Source organism: Astatotilapia calliptera, chromosome 22 (assembly GCF_900246225.1).
Source record: "Astatotilapia calliptera chromosome 22, fAstCal1.2, whole genome shotgun sequence".
Lineage (NCBI taxonomy): Eukaryota > Metazoa > Chordata > Actinopteri > Cichliformes > Cichlidae > Astatotilapia > Astatotilapia calliptera.
Window position 1 is genome coordinate 29295035 of NC_039322.1, and position 20101 is coordinate 29315135.

At 41.2% G+C, this 20101-nt stretch overlaps 2 protein-coding genes across 3 annotated transcripts; one reads left to right on the forward strand and one right to left on the reverse strand.

Moving 5' to 3' along the window:
- The first annotated feature begins 3481 nt into the window (after window positions 1–3481).
- eif3i (eukaryotic translation initiation factor 3, subunit I) lies at window positions 3482–8438 on the forward strand. Its single transcript, XM_026156891.1, has 11 exons — window positions 3482–3640; window positions 4024–4116; window positions 4203–4290; window positions 4575–4640; window positions 5102–5251; window positions 6530–6657; window positions 7190–7300; window positions 7421–7510; window positions 7599–7672; window positions 7772–7864; window positions 7966–8438. Exons 1-11 carry the CDS (start codon window positions 3638–3640, stop codon window positions 8045–8047), a joined length of 978 nt encoding a protein of 325 aa, XP_026012676.1. The 5' UTR covers window positions 3482–3637; the 3' UTR covers window positions 8048–8438.
- Window positions 8439–10512: 2074 nt separating this feature from the next.
- Window positions 10513–17904, reverse strand: hdac1 (histone deacetylase 1). 2 transcript variants are annotated; one of them, XM_026156707.1, is made up of 12 exons: window positions 17763–17904; window positions 16667–16779; window positions 14955–15072; window positions 14797–14871; window positions 14399–14537; window positions 13472–13613; window positions 13289–13381; window positions 13091–13199; window positions 12624–13004; window positions 12371–12526; window positions 12242–12315; window positions 10513–11348 (listed from the first exon to the last, which is right to left on the reverse strand). In XM_026156707.1, the coding sequence occupies exons 1-12, from the start codon at window positions 17809–17811 to the stop codon at window positions 11241–11243; spliced, it is 1557 nt and encodes a 518-aa protein (XP_026012492.1). In that variant the 5' UTR covers window positions 17812–17904; the 3' UTR covers window positions 10513–11240. The 2 variants fall into 2 exon arrangements, with proteins under 2 accessions (XP_026012492.1, XP_026012493.1); XM_026156708.1 differs by having other exon boundaries at window positions 11248–11348; window positions 12242–12287.
- Window positions 17905–20101: the final 2197 nt, after the last annotated feature.

Consider the following 20101-nt stretch of genomic DNA (forward strand, 5'->3'; position numbering starts at 1 on the left):
ATTTATTTCCTGCTTTAAATCACACCATGAGAGTTCCAGAAACATCTCTTTTAAAAGCATTATCCATATTTAACATATTGATTATAATAACGTATTTGAAATAACCTCCAGGGCCCTAATATTGCTCTTAGACTGTATGTAAACGGTGGCCACAGTGGCATCACCCTTTGGTTTCTAAGTCACATTTAAAAGCCTCAAATTTAGTGTTTTTGCCACGACTGTGTTGGATTTTCAAAGTCAGAAGTGACTTTTCATCTTTGTACAAGCATGTGGAAATATTAAATTAACAGCTAATGCTAATTAGCTTGGTTGCATTCATAAATTGTAGGGGTGCGAACCGAAGGCACACATGCCTGCAACAGAATAAAATAGTAGAATTTCAAGCTAGATTACAAACTAATTTCATTTAATAAAATCTTCCAGAAGGTCCCAGCAGCACAGACATAGTGGAGCTGTCCAGCTCAGAATTAGCTGACCTAGCAAACAGCAATTAACTACTCTAGCTCCCTGTGTCGGTCAGGGCAGGCATTGATTCACATGGATAACAGGTTATCATGGTGGTGTTATGAAGGGATTTGTTTTCCCAGGCTGGAAACGTTTTTATTAAAGTTTAAGGCTTTGGGGATGGACTTTTGAAGCAGGCCTCAAGTGGCCACTGGAGGAATTGCAGTTTCTGGCACTTTGTGTGTTCACATTTTTCAGGCCCAGAGGTTTTTGTCGCATCATCTTCAGATCTCATCATGTTTTTTTGACAATTAATAAATATTATTTTATTAGCTGACAATCCCAAAATATATGTCCGTATTAACCTCATTACTAGTGTGCATGTAATTCCACCGACCGCCTCTGTGTTGTGCTGTTTTCCTACACCTCCGGTCCAATCGGCCCGGCAACAACAGCAACACTGCTGTAAGGTGAAGCCAACCTGCTTTATGGTGTAAAGAGTCAGAGGGTGTGTGTGTGTGTGTGTGTGTGTGTGTGTGTGTGTGTGTGTGTGTGTGTGTGTGTGTGTGTGTGTGTCCAGTTAGTCTGCTTCAGTTTGCCCGCTGATTGTCAGTGTTTATCCTAAAACTCACATTATGTGTTTCTTTCAAGTGAAGTCTTAACAGCAGCATCAGGCACAATATTTTTAGCAGGTTCAATTCATAAAAACAGAAAATCATTTTTAGGCCTGTCCTGAAATTTGAGTCCCACTTATTAAAGCGTCGTACTGATGTTTAAAATGACAATTTTATGGCACTTAAGAATGTTATTTTTGAAAATTAAGGCAGCACATTACTGATGTGACATCAGATAAATATCAGCCACTGATCGACCAATCATTTTACTTGTCAATATTCCGATATCTTGCATTCCTGAACTTTTGGTCCGTCTGCATTGTTGGAAGATGAATCTGTCATTGAAATGTGGAAATCTGGCAGCGCACGCTATACTCTCCATTAATTTAGAGCATTGCTAAAGAGTTTTAGTTTTATGACGTCAGTTGCTTTTTGCTAATTTTGTTCGGGTTTGTCACTCTGCAGTAATGACCTCTTTAAACTCCATGGTTGTCTGGTGTGTGTATGGTGAGTGTGTGTGATAGAAGTACTTTCAGTTTTTCCCAGTTGAATGTTCAAAGACCTCTATGCAACGCTCGTGTCTTGGTTTTATTCTATGGCAGTCTGATCTGACAAGCACTCAGCTGAGAATGTATTTTTATTATATCCACTGTCCTGCATGGATGTGCTGTACCACACATGACATCTCACAGAGGAACACACACACATATAGATTTGTTTTTCCTTTTGGCCCACACTTGAGCTACACCGGATTGTTTCGATGTTGAGTGTAATGTTGTGAATCTCTTGAAAGATGCACCGACTGAGCCGATGTGAATACAGATGGAAAAGTTAGACCGCCTCTTAATGGACCATTGAACACGTGTCTTCTGACATTCTTGTGTACTACATAATATGTAGCACTGGGAACAGAGTGACGACTCATTTTCATCTGATATCGCAATGACAAACCTAATCTCTTCCATTGTCCCGTAGGACAGATTCATTCCTGTCCCACAGTGGACTGAGAGGTTCACTCACCATAAGAAGGAACCAAAGATCTTTCTGTTTTTGTTGGTTTTTTTTGGTCTTTTGCAGTACTTTTCTCTGGCTCTGTATATTTTGTTTCTTGTTAAATAAAAGAACTGACTTAGCTTTGACCTTCTAGACTCAAGCTTTTATCTGATGCTTCTATAAATATTTGGTCAGTGATGCTTGTGTTTTGAGTATGTGTGTAATTTTGCCTCAGTTACAGCACCACGGTGGATTTTAAGTCGAGGTGGTTTTCCAAAAATGCCGCATTAACTGTTCAGGAATTCCAGACATTTTTCGATACTGTGCCGAATTTTAGAGTGTCAGAAGTCCCTGGACTTTCAGACCTTTAAGATCAGGGATGTCAAAGATGTTTTATGTCATTGACCATGTATGGCCCAATTTGAGCTTTAAGGGGCCAGCCCAGTAAAGCTCCCCATACTATAAGCGGGAAAAGAGGTTGAATTAAATGTTTAATCCCAGAGTTATCTAATTATAAGGAAATGATGTGCAATCTAAATAGTACATCTCAGGTCTTGCATGGTAGACAAATGTTACTGTAGTAAAGTAATCTGTCAACAAAACTCTTTGGGTTTAAACTGTAAGAAATGAACGCGCTGCAGAAAAAAACGTTCTGTTAGCTCATTGCTGAGACTGACCTGTATTATAAAACAGGAGATTTTTATATTATTTTCAGAAAATTGCTGAGTTTTTTGCTGCAAAGTTAAAAAACAATAACATGAATTTCTATAGTAGATACTACAAAAAAATAACACACCTACACTTTTTTGATAAGTCCCTGATAGGTTTATTAATTAATTAATTAATTTATTATTTTTCACCTAATGATCATTTCCCCCGCCTGCATCTACAAATTATTGGACTTGGTATTGAATTATTATTCAAGATTCTTTATTTGTCACATGCATGGTTATACAGGTATAACACGCAGTGAAATGTGACCTGATACATATATATGATACTGGTTTTATGTGTTTTTACATTCAAATAAATGTAAAATTGAGGAAAAGGCAAAGGGAAAATTATACATGTGGAAATAAGTTAAAATGATATACTGTTATAAATTACAATTATCTGTAGCAATATATACGCTGTTTATAGTATGGGTGAAAATATGTCTGTGAAGGTTCTCAGTCATCCAGGTCATCGTAGCTTCTCGGATGAGAGGTGAAACGTCTTCAAGCAACTTAAAGAAGTCCAGACGCTTTTCTTTGCAAGCTCCTTTGACTATTGGTGAAAACGAATTTAATCAGACTGGAGCCTCAACAAATATGTTGGAATAATTGGGTTCAAAAAAGATAAAAAGACTAGAGATTTTGGGGATTTTCTTTTTAACTACTATAGTAACTATTAAGCCTTACTCTACTCTCCTAATCAGAAGGTGGCGGTAATGCGCTCGAATGCGATTTCCCCATCTGCCAAGAGAAGAAGAACATTTCCTCTTCCGCCGCGGCTCCGGTGCATGAAACACGAGTGTTCATCATTTCTCTTTCAACGGGAGGAACGGCGACAATACTGGACTTGCCGCCGACACTTAGCTGACAAAAATGGTTAGTGTGCTCCTTGGTAAATGGTTCCTGATGCTAATATTTGTTTTCGAATGAAGCGGTTTGTTGATACCAGCATCGCCTCCAGCTTAGCTAGCGTAACTGCTGGCGCTACCGTTAGCTTAGCTCGAAAATTAGCCAGCGACAGCTTATATTTGAGCTAGTGTTAGCTGGGTGTAGCTAAAAGAGGTTTCGCCGGCCTGTGGTGGTTGCTACAAGTGGAAAGCTGCTTTCCCGTTTTCTTCTTTGCCATTTTCTCTCGTTCGCTGTTTTGCTAAGCATTTCAACGTTAATAGTTGTTTCGTCATCGTAGAGCCCTGCGCATTGTTTCCCCTTTGAAACAGGGCGACCTGCTGATCTAAAATCAATGTTTGTGTTGTTCACAGAAACCGATCCTGCTCCAGGGCCACGAGAGGTCCATCACTCAGATCAAGTACAACAGAGAAGGAGACTTGTTGTTCTCTGTAGCTAAAGACACGGTGGGTTCATAATAGCCAAGCTCACTCATCCATTGTTTGTTAGTTTGTTTGCAGCTGGCCAACTCGTTGATCATCTCTCTCTACAGGTAACTAACGTATGGTACTCGGTCAATGGCGAGAGGCTTGGTACCTACAACGGACACACAGGAGCTGTGTGGTGTGTGGACTGTGACTGTATCCTTATTTTTCTGGAAAAAATGCTTGGAAAAGTTTTTTTTTTTTTTGTAGCAAACGGATGTAGTTTGAGATTGTAATGTATCGATCGTGCATGCTCGATCATCCAGGTAAGGAAATTCAACTAAAGTAATTATGTTCATCGTAAAAACATGAGCTGAGGTGGTCTTAGATATGTGACATCGAGATGAACAGAGCAAACTTTCTGGGATGAGTTTGTAATCCTGTGATAGTGTCTGTGCTGAGGATACGCATGTTTGGATCCTTAACTTGTCTTCTCTCAGGGGACACTAAAAATGTGCTAACAGGATCAGCAGATAACAGCTGTCGGTTGTGGGACTGTGAGACCGGTAGGTTGAAAACAAGTTAATCATTTTTCTTTCACTAGCTTTGCATGATTTCAAACTAATCTTCATGTGTGGTATACTGGGCTTTGCTCTGCTCCCTCAGTTGATCTTCTCTCTGTCTGGCTGTTTTAGCTCCTTTCATGTTAAGTGTAACTATATTCTGATTGGCTGATTGGTGGGTGGGGCTTCTGTGCTCACAGCCTATGTTTTCAATGACATATAGAGCCATGGGTAGAAAAAAAAACTGAGGATTTTGTGGGGATTACTTGTCATTTTAAATTTTGTCTGAGTTTAATAAAAGCATCGACCATTTTAACAGTGTATAAGAGAAAAGGGAAAAACATAATGTATCCACTTTAATGCCATATTTGCAGCATCGTCTGAACCACTCAGGTATGAGACAATCTCTAACCGGAAGTAGCTTCTTCTACAGTGTCATAAAGCCCACAGTGTGTCGTCCACAGGTAAACAGCTGGCTCTGCTCAACACCAACTCTGCTGTTCGAACGTGCGGCTTCGACTTCAGCGGCAACATCATCATGTTCTCCACAGATAAGCAGATGGGTTACCAGTGTTTCCTGAACTTCTTTGACCTGCGGGATCCACAGCAGATAGGTGCATATACACAGTGTTAGCAGTCATGTTGATCTTTAAAGAAAAAGGGCTACAAGACTAAAGAGTCACACATCAGAGGTGCTTTGAAGCCACCATTGGGCACATTGTCCTCCATAGACCAGTGTGAAGTAACTCATCTTTGTCTCAGTTTTATATGTATTTAGAGTAGAGCTGGGCGATATAACGATATATATTGCGAACTAACTTTTTCTCAATAGAAAAATTAAACTATTGCGATAGGCCTCACCACTCTTGTCCTCTTAAAAAAAAAAAAAGAAAACAAAGAACAGCCAATCCAAATTAAGTAGCGCAGAGCCGAACCAATCATAGTCGCAGCGTCACGTCACGTGACTTGTTACGTACAGCACAAGTGCCAAGCCGCACATGTGTATTTGTTTGGGAAGCAGCCAGCCGCCGTGCCGCCCGGGTAATGGAGAAAATGAGTGTGCTGACTACAGAAAAATCAACTGAGAGCGTGACCGAAGGTTACCGAAGAGAAAACAGATGACCGTTCCAATGCCGGCGAGATTGTTGAATGGAAGAGCCATAGAAGTTCCGTAGTGTGAAGGTATTTCTGCTATTTCAACTCTGACAAAAAACAGAGTAGCGCGCACTGTAAATTGTGCCAAAAGCAAGTCTGGAAATGAAGCGGTGCATGCTCAATCTCTGACTGGAAGCGCTAATTCGTCATTCGGCTTTTGTCAGACTAAAGTAACTGTTAAAACTGTTTGAAAAGCTCAGCTATACAACAAGGAGCGATTGAGAATTTCCTTTTAGTTCTCAGTTTATTTGATATTGACAAAAGTTACTCAATTTTGTCTGTTCTTCTGTAAAACAAACCATTTATTTTTAGAATTAATATTTTGTTTCTAAGTGGAATTGACGATTTAGTCTGTTTCGTTTGTTCTATTTTGAAACTTAAACGCTTTAGCGGCTGCCTTTTGTGTAGTTTGCAATATTTGCCTTATATTTTATTTTGCAATATTTTATTTATTATGGGAAATAAATATTTAAATCAAAACAAGCTGCTGATTATTTCACATTTTACTTGTGAGCAACGGCACATTTAAATCTTACAAATAGTTATTTGGCTTATATCGTGATATATATCGTTATCGCCTGAAATGAAAAAAACATATCGTGATATGAAAAAATCTTATATCGCCCAGCTCTAATTTAGAGATTTTTACTGTATTGGTGGAATTATTGCCGTATATGCGGATTATGGCTCATGTCAGTGGTATAAAGTTGTAATTTCTCTCTCTCTTCTCTCTGCAGAGGACAACCAGCCCTACCTGACCGTACCATGCAGTGACCACAAGATCACCAGTGCTGTGTGGGGACCTCTGGGAGAATTTGTCATTGCCGGCCATGAGAACGGAGAGATCAACCAGTTTAGTGCCAAGGTTTGTCACACACACTGGGAACATGTGGGAATGTATTAAACAGGCAACATAGAAAGCAACGTGCGATCTACACACAGCCCACAGTGCTACGAAAATGGAGCCTCTTCACCTTTCCCTTGATTTCTGTATATGCTGTTACCATGGTGATTGCTCATATTAAACATGACCAGAATTTCATATGACACCAGAGTATGTACAAGGAGTCATTGTAAGCCAGACTGCTCAAAACAGTTTCACACCATCTTTTTTTTTTCCCTACCCTGGCCCTGTGTGATGTCAGAGAGGGTGTCCTTGTATGGTTATCTCAGACATGCAAGAGGCAGCTTATCAGGACAGAAATGGCTTAAAGGGAGCAGAGCCAAAACGGCTTGTTTCAGACAGGATGAACTGATGAGGTCCACTGTAACATGAAATGAACAAGGCTTATTTTGAATTGTTGAGTGCCTGAATAAAAATGCGGAGCTTGAAACAAGAAAAAAAATGAATCCCGCTTCAAAGCGTCATGTTGAAACATGCTTCATGTTTTGGACAGTCTGGAGAGATCCTGAAGAAGGCCAAGGAGCACACCAAGCAGATCAATGACATCCAGACATCTGTGGATCTGACGATGTTCATCTCTGCCTCCAAGGACAACACTGCTAAGGTAAGCCTTTAAACACAACCTCTGAGATCAGGTCACTGATGTACGTTCGCTTTAAACGTCACATGCAGATGTCTCTGATGCTGTTACTGAGTGTTGGTCATGTTCCTCATGTTCTTGTAGTTGTTTGACTCGACTTCTCTGGATCACATCAAGACATTTAAGACAGAGAGACCTGTTAACTCTGCTGCCATCTCCCCGATAATGGACCATGTAAGAGAAGCCCCTCACAGGTGCTGCATGTCCTTTGCACAGAGAATCAGTCTGACATTTAATATTTACTCAATGCTGTGTCACTCAGGTGGTGATGGGAGGTGGACAGGAGGCCATGGAGGTCACTACGACCTCCACCAGGATCGGGAAGTTTGAGGCCAGGTAAGCTAACGTGACAGATGTGGATTCCCCTTTTAATGCTTGATTTTAGTCCTTTCAGGAACCTGTTGTGGTGGTAACCACCTTCTTTGCTGTACTCAGGTTCTTCCATGCTGCCTATGAAGAGGAGTTTGGCAGGGTCAAAGGTCACTTCGGCCCAATCAACTGTGTGGCATTCCACCCTGACGGCAAGAGGTAAAAGACGACCGTCTTCCTGACCATCATCTTCAAATATGCAGACAGCGTGGTTGAAGCAGTTGTTAACACTTTTCTCCTGCTGTTGTCGTTTTGTGCAGTTACAGCAGTGGAGGAGAAGACGGATACGTAAGGATTCATTACTTTGACCCACAGTACTTTGACTTTGAATTGGAGGCGTAAACTGCCAGCCCGTCTGACCCCACAGCTTCAGCTGACATCAGACTCAGTCCAGTCAGGAAAGAGGAATAACGGACAGTCGGCACTTTGTCTCCTCCCCTTCATCTGAACTGATCTGGAGTCAGGGTACAACAAAGGTCTACGCTGTACACTTCTCCCAGATTACTTCACAATAAAGGAATAGAGCCGACGAGAGTGTGGTGTTTATTGTAAGGCTTTTTATCTAACATCACTTTTGACACTCCAGGGGCGTCTGGATCTCTACATATTTTGTGACTGGACTTTAACCCATTCTCCTGAAGTGTATTTAATTTGACAAGAATTTGACTTATCAATCATTTTTCTGTTGTGAAGCCATTCTGCCAAAAATCGCTATAAAATACCTTAAAAAGTTGTTCCAGTTTGTCATCTCTCATTTTGATAGCACTTGATAGTAAAAATAAGCCTGAACAGTGTGGAGTGATACAAGTTTATAGTGGTGATTGTGTTTCTTATACTCTCATGTGGGACATACCTCTTCCATTCTCTCTACTAAGCTCAGTGATCTGCTAACGAATCGATCGCTCTTTGTAAAACCTTAAACAGTTTTTACCAAGTCAGACATGGTTTGCAGCTCTGACACTTGATCCAAGGAGGAGAGCAGGGTGAGAAAACGTTTACACATCGAAGTACAGTGTGTTGGTATTGGTACCTTTATTGTCCCTAACGGGAAATTGATTTGCAGTATGTCCGTACAGACAACCAACACATCACATACACACTCCAAAATAATCTAATATAAGCCTGACAAAACAACCTAGATTTTTCATCAAAAAAGTACAATGTGCAATGGCAACAACACTTATGGTTTAGTGTTATTAACTTTAATAATAGCAGCAGGTACAAAAAACAATCTATGTCTCTGTCTTCACTGCAGGCACTTTATAACGGTGACCTGATGGAAGCAGTTGAAAATCATTAAAGAGAAGATGATCTGAACACAACAGGACAGAGGTGGCCTTCCTCAGCACCTGCCTGTTATAAAAGTCCACAAGCTGGACCTGAGACCTCCCTAAAATCTTACCAGCCACTTTAACCAGGTTGCTAAGTCTGGTCTTATTATTCAGGGACATATTACCGTACAGCAATGATACAGAAAGTTAAAACAGATTCAATAAAACTTTTATAAAAAAAAAAGTCATTTCAGATGAAACATTGAAACCTCTCAACCTCCTTAAAATGTACAGTCTTTGTTGAACCTTTTTCACTGTAGCAGCAAGATGTTACTCAAAGGACAGAGACTAGGACAAGAACAACCCCCAAATACTTATAACTGTCCACCAGTTCAATGGCTGCACCATTTACCACTGTTAGCGCAGGATGGGGGGATGTCTTCCTGAAGTCAATAACCATGTCCTTGGTTTTCAAGGTGTTAATCATTAAGAAGGACTGATCACACCATGAAACAAACTCATCCACAACAGGCCCATGGGAATCCTCTTCACCATGAAGGAGGCTTACAATGACTGTGTCATCTGCATATTTAATGAAATGCCTGTTGGCCTGTGTACTCAGTGTTTTTGCATTAATGCTTGATTCACATATTGGGTGAGAAAAAATGGGAACTTTTATTAGTAAGTTGCAGTTTTTAGTTTGAAAGATTTATTTTTGTACAATTGCACGATATCCACGAGGTGTGAAATTTTCAAGTGGTTACAAGCAGTTGACCAATACTGTAGGACGGGGATGTCAAACTTTGATCTTAAGTGGGCTGGACCAGAAAAAGTTGATAGTTCAGACCGTCCTGTGATTATACAATAGAAAACCTCATCTCACGCTCTGCAAGAAGCTGGCTGACACCAAACAACTCCCTACTCTGAGCCCTTAACCTCCACAGGCACCAAGACTGTCTGGGTGTGGTAAGGAAATTGTCTCTAATAACGTCATCAGAACCGAATGTACTTGTAGCCATTTTTTTCTCTGAGCATTCAAAGCCACGTGCATGGACAATTTGGGGTTCAGTACACTGCATGTGGAAGTGTGATCGAGCAAACTTGGGGAGCTGGGTCTTCTTAAAACACTCTTGATCAGCGGTCCCCAACCCCCGGGCCTCAGACCGGTACCGGGCCGCGAGAGTTGAGGCTCAGGTGTGAAATGTATAGTTTTCAGGGTTTTTATCAGTTTCCAGCGTTATTTTGTTATCGTTTTTATCGTTAACTCTGTTTTCCTGGGTCTTTTCACGTGTGTTATGAATAAATCTTCTTTTTTACAGTGCCAGTACTAGTTTTATTTTGTTGTATTTATCCGCGACACCTTAAAGGCCGGTCCGTGAAAATATTGTCGGGCATAAACCGGTCCGTGGCGCAAAAAAGGTTGGAGACCGCTGCTCTTGATGACAAGTTAGGTGGCACTGTACTGTAAATTCTGGCTTGCCTTTGTATCTTTAATTTACAGTGTCAGTACGAATAACAAGTCAGGACAATATAAGATTCTGTTTTATCTTTTATTTATTTTTTTATAACAAAGTTCTGATAATGCACATTTCACAAGGATAGAACTCCAAACAAGCACGTGTAGAGGCTCACTCCACCTTCATGTATAATGGTACAAAATATCTAAAATAAGTCACTCATACCCCAACAGTAACCCCAGAAGAGGTTCACACTCATACTTACATAAACACACAATGGAGGAAGAAAATAAAAAAACAGAGCAGATATTCATAGGAAAATGGGCTGAGGGGACTGTACTCGTGATTTTAAATAAGTTACTGAGCAGAGATCGGGGACTGTTTGGGCAAAGGCAGTAATACGTACATGCTAAAGGCGAGACCAATCTAAACATGCATTCACTAGTGAAGCAACACAGAGGCAAACAGTGCCTCATGCTGGTTATTCAGTATCACAGTATCATAAATAGATGTCTGAAAACTAACGAAGCCTTTTTGCATGTGAGCACTTGGAAATCATCTACATCTCTGCAGGGACTTCCGAGTGAAATACCAGGATAGGAACAGTAACACTCTGGGTGGCTTTCAAATATTATTAGAGCAAACCTGGTTTACACACCAGCTCACAGGGATTGATTTTATTCTACATGGAGCACCAGGCGGGTGCGGTTTATACCGGCGCATTACTGGGCTTGTAAACAGGTGACAGTGTAAATCAGGCTTGCCTCTAAGAGCACATAATAAAAACAGGAATAGAAAAAGGCCCTATCACTGGAGCGGGAGAATACAGGAATCAAGAGGGGCTTGAGGATAACAATAAAACCATCCATTCCTCTGTGTGCCGGTCTTCAGGTCGTCTTCACCTCTTCTTTTGGTCTGAAACAGGTTAGAAGTTGCTACAGTTACAGTTACACTGAGTTTACTCAGAAAACATCATCTAAACAGCTAACACAAAGACAAAGAGGGTTCCCTTTCTTTTAGCAGTTTCAGTAACTTATCTGCTGTTACCAGCCCTTTTCTCAAACACTAACTATGAACGTCATGTAGTGAAGCACCATATTACACCCACACTGTACTCCTGTATCTCTTTATCAAAACAACTGTCCAATCAGATGAAGCTTTGGTCATATCACTAATTAACTGATTAGCCAGCAGTGTGCCAGGACACACCAATAACCTCGTGCTTTTACTAACCATAGCAAGTTACCAACAGCACTGAATAATCATTAGTACTTTCATACAGCAACATTACCAGCTGCAGAACAGATTAGGGAGGTGATGGACGGTGATCATTTGCTTGTTCATGCCTCACACCTCTTTCTATAAATGAATGTGTGTGGTATGCAGCTCCTCTGATTGGAGCTTAATACACCTGTCTGTATGCATGAAGCCATTTTTTTAAACACTTAAAAACCGACTGAACGACTTCAACTACAAGTCTAAAGAACAACTAAAAAGTAGGTCAAATCATGCAATGCAACTCCACTATATGCCTCTTGTTGTCTCATTAGCTGCTTTGTTGTTGTGTGTGAGCCACACAGTATGCAGAGAGGTAGACAGCATTGCCTTACTACACACATGGCCTTAACTGAAAACCCTAAATGATAAATGCAAGAAACCACTACACCAACCAGTTACAAACCACAATGTCATGAATCTGAAATTGCTTCAAGCTGGGAACCTGGTGTCAAAATTCTCTACTCCATATCCAGTGAACAACCGAGACAAGTAAAAGTGAACCACTCTGTCCCAGTCTGAATGTTTCTTACCCTGATGTGTCCATTTTCTCCTCCTCCTTCTCTTCCTCTTTGACTTCTAGGAAGCAAAGACACATGGGTAAATACTGTTCCTGTTATCTTTAATCATGTTCTACGATAGGTTTGTCTCACTAGCCTCACCTTTCTTTTCCTCTCCTCCCTTCTCATCCTCCTTCTTCACTCGTTTAGCCTTCTTGTGGTTAGCTGCGTTCCGGCGTCCCCCGCCTTGCCCCTCCGCCTCATCTTCAGAATCAGAAAACTCCTCCTCGCAGGCTATCCTCTTGTCGTGGGCTCGGACTGAAAAACAGAACACACACAAAAAGGCATCAGTACAAATCCTCATGCCACTGTTTCTTTAATCCTAAAAAAAATAATTCCTCCTGAAGTCTCTTACTAGAGATGCGTTTGTCTGGGTCTTCCTCCTCCTCGTCTCCGCTGTCTGGGTGAGGGGCATCCTCTGGGATCGCTTGCATCTGGACACCGGGGGCGTGAGGCAGCATACGCAGGTTCTCAAACAGGCGCTGTTTGATCTTCTCCAGGTACTCGTTGGTGTTCTGGTTGGTCATGTTGGAGGGGCTGATGTGCAGCTTAAAATCAGGCCCAAAATACTCAAAGTAATCATTGTACGGCAGCTCATTGGGGATGGAGCAGTCCAAGGCGACAGCGGTTTCGTAGGTCCAGCAACGGGCCACATTGCGGATGGTGTAGCCTCCGCCGCCCAGCATCAGCAGAGGAAGGTTGAAAGTTTTGATGTACTCGACACACTTGGCATGACCTGTAGGAGTCAGCACATATTGGCGTGAAATTCCTGATGGTACAAAGGCAGATCTGAGCATTATCTTTTGGACTGTGTGGTTATACCTTTGATGGTGAGGTTAAAGCAGCCCAGTCTGTCTCCAGACAGAGAATCAGCTCCACACTGCAGCACCACAGCACTGGGCTGGTACATCTCCATGACTTTAGCCATGACCTAACACATACACAGTAATAATAAAGTCAGAACATGAACAGTGAACATGCTCTCTGCTGGCTACAGAAACATTATCAAAGAAAACTTACAGGCTTGAAGATGGCTTCATAGGACTCATCATCAATACCATCTCTGAGGGGGTAGTTCACTGCATAGTACTTGCCCTTTCCTGCTCCAATGTCCTGCACACATTGGGAATATTGTTGAATTCATGGTCACACATGTTCAAGTTTCACTGGTCACGTGTCAGACGTAAGAGTAAGAAAACTAACCCTCAGGTCTCCAGTGCCAGGAAAGTATTCCCCATACTTGTGGAAAGACACGGTCATGACCCTGTCTGTGGTGTAGAAGGCCTCCTCTACTCCATCACCGTGGTGGATGTCAATGTCAATGTATAACACCCTCTGATGGTATCTGAAACATGGCATAGAACTCAGTTAATAAACTTATACAGTTCTACTACTGTATAATAACATAAACAAAACAAAAAACACTCCAAAAGTGCACCCAGTGTGTGTTTCTACTTAAAAGCAAATAAATGCTGATGAAAATCAACCACTCAGAAAGACACAGGACAAAGACAGGGAGCCTAACAGAGCATTTCTGAATGCTTTCATAAATGCGCTCTGCAGACTGAAGGACAGCTTCATCCATCAGGCTGTCAGGAAGCTTAACTCCCTCCCGATTCTGCCCCCTCTCCCCTCTCTCCTCCACGGTCTCACTGAACTCTGTCACACACACACACTCTGACTCACTCACTGGCCTGCACCAGTTACCAGTCACTTTGTGGAGCATTGGACTGCCATTACCTCATAAGACTTTGTTGTTACACTATCTCTTACCGTACATTACTAAATCTCCATTTGCACTATTTGCCTATTTGCACTACTCTGCCTGGTTTACACCCAATGTCATTTACCCATTATATTGTATATTGTATAGCTTTCTTGTTATATGTAAAATTGTATTGTATTTATTTATTTAAATTTTTACTTTTTAATTATTTTACCTGCATTTTTTTAATCACTCTTATATTTAAATGTTCATTTGCTTTTTTATCTAGGGATTGAGAGTAACGTAGTTTCTATTCTCTGTATGTCCTGTACATGTGGCAGAATTGACAATAAAGTTGACTTTGACTTTGACAGAGGACAAGGATATACAGTCATGTAAAAACAGAGCACAGCTGTGCTGCTTACTTAAGCAGCTCCAGGATCGCCAGCACGATGTCATTGACATAGCAGAAACCAGAGGCCTCTGACTTCTTGGCGTGATGGAGCCCACCAGCCCAGTTGATGGCGATGTCTGTCTGCTGCTTGTTCAGCTTCACTGCTCCAGCTACAGGAATGAAAAAGAATAATCAACATTAAACAATCTGATGGAGCTTTTAAGGGGAGTTTTAACTGTATTTTGATTCTTGTAAGTTTGCATTTGAACAGTCAAAATATTCCTCATGTATGTTATTCTGGGCCTCTCAGTTCACCCTGTCTGAAACAAGTCATTTTAGCATCCACCTTCCTTTTTAAATTTCTTCTGATTAGCTGCTCTTTGTAAACAAAAGGACTGAGATTATGTGAAGTGTGTTTGGAAAACATACCCACAGAGCCACCTGTTGAGAGCTGACAAAACTCGAAGAGACCATCAAAGACTGGACAGTCCTCTCCAACATTGACTGTAAGAAAGAGAAAACCAGTTTTTACACGCCTGAACAGAAGGAAAAGCCGAGGATTAATGAGAAGAAAACAGCGCACTCACATCTCTGCATTTGTTTGCTGTACTCAGACATGTTGTCCGGTCGGATGGACCTCAGGAACTTAATGTAATCATCACTGTGGTACTTTGTCATCTCTTCACCACTGGCTTTGTGTGGTCTCTGAAATAACACACATTGTCAATAATTGTTAGTTGTAACTAACATTTCGTGCAGTTTGGTACAAGTGTGTGAATACAGACAGGGCTAACCCATCATTCAAGCCCTATTTACCTGTCTTATATAACTGACAGTCCTATGTAACGCAGCTTGAGATATATTTCAAAAATCATTTTTATTTAATTTTCTGAGATAAAACAAATATGGAAACCTTCCATAGTCAAACTATCCATTTATCTATCAATCGTCTATCACTTATTGACGTCAAAGTCACATGACCAGTCTAGAAGGGATAGCTCAGTAGGTAAAGTGGTCGCCCCATGATCGGAAGGTCGGCGGTTCGAATCCACTTAACGGCTACCCTGAGGTACACACTGCTCCCCGGGCGCCTGCTTAGTGGGCTGCCCACTGCTTCACTGAGTGAATGGGTCAAATGCAGAGAAAAACAAGTAATTTCCCCATGGGGATCAATAAAGTACCCATTATTATTATTATTATTATTATTATTATATTGAGGGATTCGGCAACAGAGAGCCACGATCTTTCCAGCATGTTCCGAGTCCCCTCTGGGTTCACCATACCTCAAATATGTCATCTAAGTTGCACCCAAGAGGCATCCCAGTAAGACACCTGTACCACCTCAACTGGCTCGTTTTGATGCTGAGGAGTAGCAGCTCTGCTCTGAGCTCTACTGAATGTATCAAAGACCATATTCTTTACATAATTTCCTTAGGGATTATTAAAGGATTCTGGTCACTACTCCAAGTTTGTGGCCTTAAATCAGATTAGGAACAAAAACAAACAACCTTACGACTTCATGCTCACAAACAAGAACCTGATGAGTCTGAACTTCCAGCTAAAACCCATTTGACAGCCCAGTTCCCCCAGTTTGAGCCAGACACTATCACTCAATTAAAACCAGTAGAGGTAGGGGGCAGAAAAAAAAAGATTCAGCACAGCGTCATGATATTTTGGGTGGTGATACACAGGGACACCAAATACTCTGGGAATACTGCAAACAAGAAGGTTCGTCTCACCTGATAGGTGTTTCCCTCTGGACCACATCATTGGCAAAAAGCAAAGATGTGAAGCTGAGCTCACCAAACCTAGAGATTTTAACCTGCTGCCTACAAATTCTGTCCATAAAAGTTAGAAAGGGACTCAGTAACAAAGGGGATCCCTGGATAAGTCCAATGCCAATTTGGAATGAGTTTAACTTACTGCTGGAGACCAAACCCTCACTGTGGCTGCACAGGAACAAGTCACAGACTCATAAACCACAATTACAGCTGCATGAAGCTCTATAAATGTTACTCAACATGGACATCGTTCAAAGCTTAACACAGTTAAAACAGCAACCGATGACCATTATTTTAAATTTTTTTTTATAAAACTTCATCGCAGTTCTGCAGTAAACAGCAAATAACTACCCATTTTTATGTGTGTAAAAAAGCGCTATACAAATACAGGCCATTTACCATTTAAAAACTGTTGCAAGGTACAGTTGCATTAACAGTTTGCCTCTGAGTACTATCAGTCCTGGCAGAAACCCTGTGTGTGTGTGTCTCTGTCTGATGTGTCTGGTGGTATGACTCACATAGATCTCCATTTTTCTGTACAGTCCATAGTTGAGGAGGAGGTTGTGCGTCATACGGATCCTGTGTGGTTTCATGGGATGGCCCTGGCCATAGTAGTAATTCCCCACATCACCTGTGGGCAAAAACATCATCCAGACAAGTTTATTTTAGATATTGCAAAAAAAAAGAAAGAAAGAAAGAAAAGCCACATTGCCTTAGGCATTTTAGTTCTTCTAAAAATGCCAAATTCAAGCTCAGCTCAACCCAAAACCTGCTCATCTGCATTTCAAATACACCTTTAAGTTAAAAAGCCTACGAGGCTTCGTGTAAGGATGACTTTTTTGTGAACTTGGCCAACTCTAAACCTCTTTTTTTTTTTAATTAAAACTTGTAACACATTCACGAAACGACTACTGCAGAATACACCGTGGGCGTCTTGGGCTGACTTGTGGGAGTTTTTATCGGAATTATTTTGCCAGACAAACATTTTATAAAGCACACAAGAAGGCTTGAGAGAAGGACCACGCTCAATACACCCGTTAATGTATCCAAATCATTCGGCTGGGAATGTATAAGTTCAGTGTTATAGAAGTTTCTTATGTATGCGATTCTGCACATTTTTTTTTAATGGAGTCAAACGCATTCTAACTTCTATGAAACCACCGGGCTAGATAGCGCCAATCTAGAGGAAGCCGGTACATCGTTCACACTTCTCGGAAGTTGTTAGCAATTCCCGAGTAACACTGATGTGATTAGCGTCGGATCGCTTCACGACTCCTTCACGCTGCAGGGAAGACCTTATTAGCCACACGCATCTAAAACCCACTAAAATGCTTTAACAATTTCACGAAACTGGTCTCTTTACTAAAGCACTTGAAAGTTCGATGAAGATCCCCCAGTGTGCTGCGTGCAGGCTTAAGCTAACAGCCAACTAGGCTTTCCGTGTGGCTAAAGCAGGCTAGTTAGTCAAGCTAACATTAGCTCACCACACCGGCTAGCTAGCCTGATGGTATAACAACCTTTTTCGATTCTTTATGAAATACATGTAATATTTCCTACTCTTCCAATGCCACTTCGATATCAAGGCAAACCAAGATGCATACGTTCGATATTTACCGTCATAGTAATAGCAAACTTTCTTCTTTGTTCCTTGAGACAGCGCCATTTTACCCCCCTGTTCCGTGCTCACCGGTTCCTCTGTGGCTCCAGGGAGCACTCGTTGAGGTCCTGTCAACCAATCACAGAGGCTGAACCGCCCTACAGGGAGGCGCCGGTATTACAAACCGAAGAGCGCCCTAGTGCGCTCCGTAGGCCGTTTGCCTTCGGGGCTTTCTATGGCAAAGATTTCTTTTCGTTTTCAGTTGCACTTGGTATTTGGGTTCAAGCTGCAAGAAGCAATGAAGGCAAGTTTCTGCACGTACAGTAGCCCGTGTCAGTTCTACAATGTGAGGGTGGTCACTGGTCACTGTAATCTCCAGCAACAACCAGTCCGTGAGCTGATAAAATAAGAATGAGCTTTTCTTCTTCCCCTGTGTCGAGAATCCTTTTACTTCAAGGTTTTGCCCAAGGAAAAACAGCTTTACTGTAGATTCGAGAAGGGATTGAAATGAACCCCCGATATTTAAAATCCACGGACTCCCCCCAATCCCCCTAGCCTGCCAAAATGAGGTCACCAGAACAAACAGGAAAAAAATATACTGAAGGCAGATGAGTAAACATGTAAGAGTGTTGATACACAGGGAACGATATTAAATGGTTTCAGTTGAGAATAATTATTTGAAAAGCCAAAAACGGAAAATGCCAAATGCATGGGAACCTCACTGCATTGATTTGTGTACTTTTCTATGCATAAATAATTGAAACAGAAAGCTACAAATAGTTACATAAAAATCTACGTGAAGGCAGGAAATGAGGTGATGCCTAAAATTTCCTAGGAGATGATGGCTCTCCTCTGATATTCACGGAAGAAATACCTGAATAGGAACGGTAGTGTCTGTGCTCAGCTCTCACTTTCCACAGTATGATCCACCCTTTAACATAAACACACCAGTTACACCAACATTTTATTGATCTCTTTAAATAATCTCTTTTATCTTATTGCAAGGTTGTTGCAAGGTTCTGTTTAATACTTTTTGTAATACATTAAATGTGTATTACAGAGGTCCATGACCATAAACCAAGCTGTCTTCAAAATAATTGGCAATAATCATAAAATTGGCCTTCATCATTTTCCTTTCCTTCCTGTGAGTCAGGGGGAAAGAGAAGAAAGACAAAAGACAAACTCAACAACATCAATTTGTCATCACCCACTTCTTTCAGGGTGAAACCATAGACTGTATAAAATGAAGTACATGGACCCCATTGCTTTTTGAAGTCCAATCTTGAAGCCTTGAGCTGGGTGTTTTGGCCATTGCCATCTTGGTGTTGTGAAACCAGATGTGACAAGTGAGGCGTGGAAATCTGCGAAACAATAGCTAGGTAGGCCAACAATAAAAACAACTCTCCTTTTCCATCCTTTTTGGCTCTAATCGGTGACTGTAGTCAAACTGAACACAATGTTGGAATCAATATGACTTGAAACCAGGAAAAATGGAAAATACATCAATAAAGTCATCAAGAATGTGTTTACTGAGGTCATAGGTGAAGGGAGCAGTGGGAATCATTTTCCCATTTACTTCTAAATCCCTGGACTCCTTTTAACATTTATATGGCGCCAATCCACAACTGTTGCTTTATGTTGTATGGTCAGGACCCTCCAATAATACAGAGAATATACTCAATTTGACAGAGATTATTGATGTTTGTCTATGTTTTAAACGCAGTAACAATTTTGTAACACACACTTTGCAAAACTGTAGGCACAATTCACTGCACAACACTCAATTACCAAATTTCCAACACACTCCTAGCAAAAGTATACACATGTATGGCTATCATTAACACTAATTTGCCAACTGTCTGGCACACTTTCACATGTGAAAACTTTTTTAGATAATTAGTTCACTTTGCAATCAGCCTAAGCACTATAATACAGGTAAGCTGTGTGTGCGGAGTACAATGGAGGGAGCAGAAAGAGTGAGAAGTAGAGGAGGCCGAGGAAGAGGACGTGGAGGTGAAGAAGTAGGATGAAGAGGACGACAAGGACAAGGAGGAGCAAGAGGAAGAAAATAAACACTTGTGGTTGTTTTGATGTGTTTGAATAAACAGCAGTACTTGAAGTTTGGATCCCTCTATGCTTATGGATCTATGACAGAAGTATGAGCTCAAACTGACATAGCCTACCTTGTGCACAGAGAAAGCAAAAGCCAGATGTGTTTTGTATTCATACCATCAGTGTGCAGTTGGCGCATTGTGTGCTTAGTAGATGATGGCTTGTGTGTACTGTTTGATACGGAAACACCATTTTTACGAAGGTGTGAAGAGTTAATCTAGCTGTGTTTGCTTTTGCAAGAGAA

Excerpts from the sequence above, each read along its gene's own strand:
- eif3i (XM_026156891.1), top strand. Across the intron at positions 4,117-4,202 it reads TCTCTGTAGCTAAAGACACG|GTAACTAACGTATGGTACTC; the intron begins GTGGGTTCATAA and ends CTCTCTCTACAG. Across the intron at positions 4,641-5,101 it reads GTTGTGGGACTGTGAGACCG|GTAAACAGCTGGCTCTGCTC; the intron begins GTAGGTTGAAAA and ends TGTCGTCCACAG.
- hdac1 (XM_026156707.1), bottom strand. The coding sequence starts at position 17,811 with ATGGCGCTGTCTCAAGGAACAAAGAAGAAAGTTTGCTATTACTATGAC. Across the intron at positions 13,382-13,471 it reads CTGGCACTGGAGACCTGAGG|GACATTGGAGCAGGAAAGGG; the intron begins GTTAGTTTTCTT and ends CAATGTGTGCAG. Across the intron at positions 12,316-12,370 it reads GGGAGGAGAGGAAAAGAAAG|TATTTACCCATGTGTCTTTG; the intron begins GTGAGGCTAGTG and ends TAACAGGAACAG.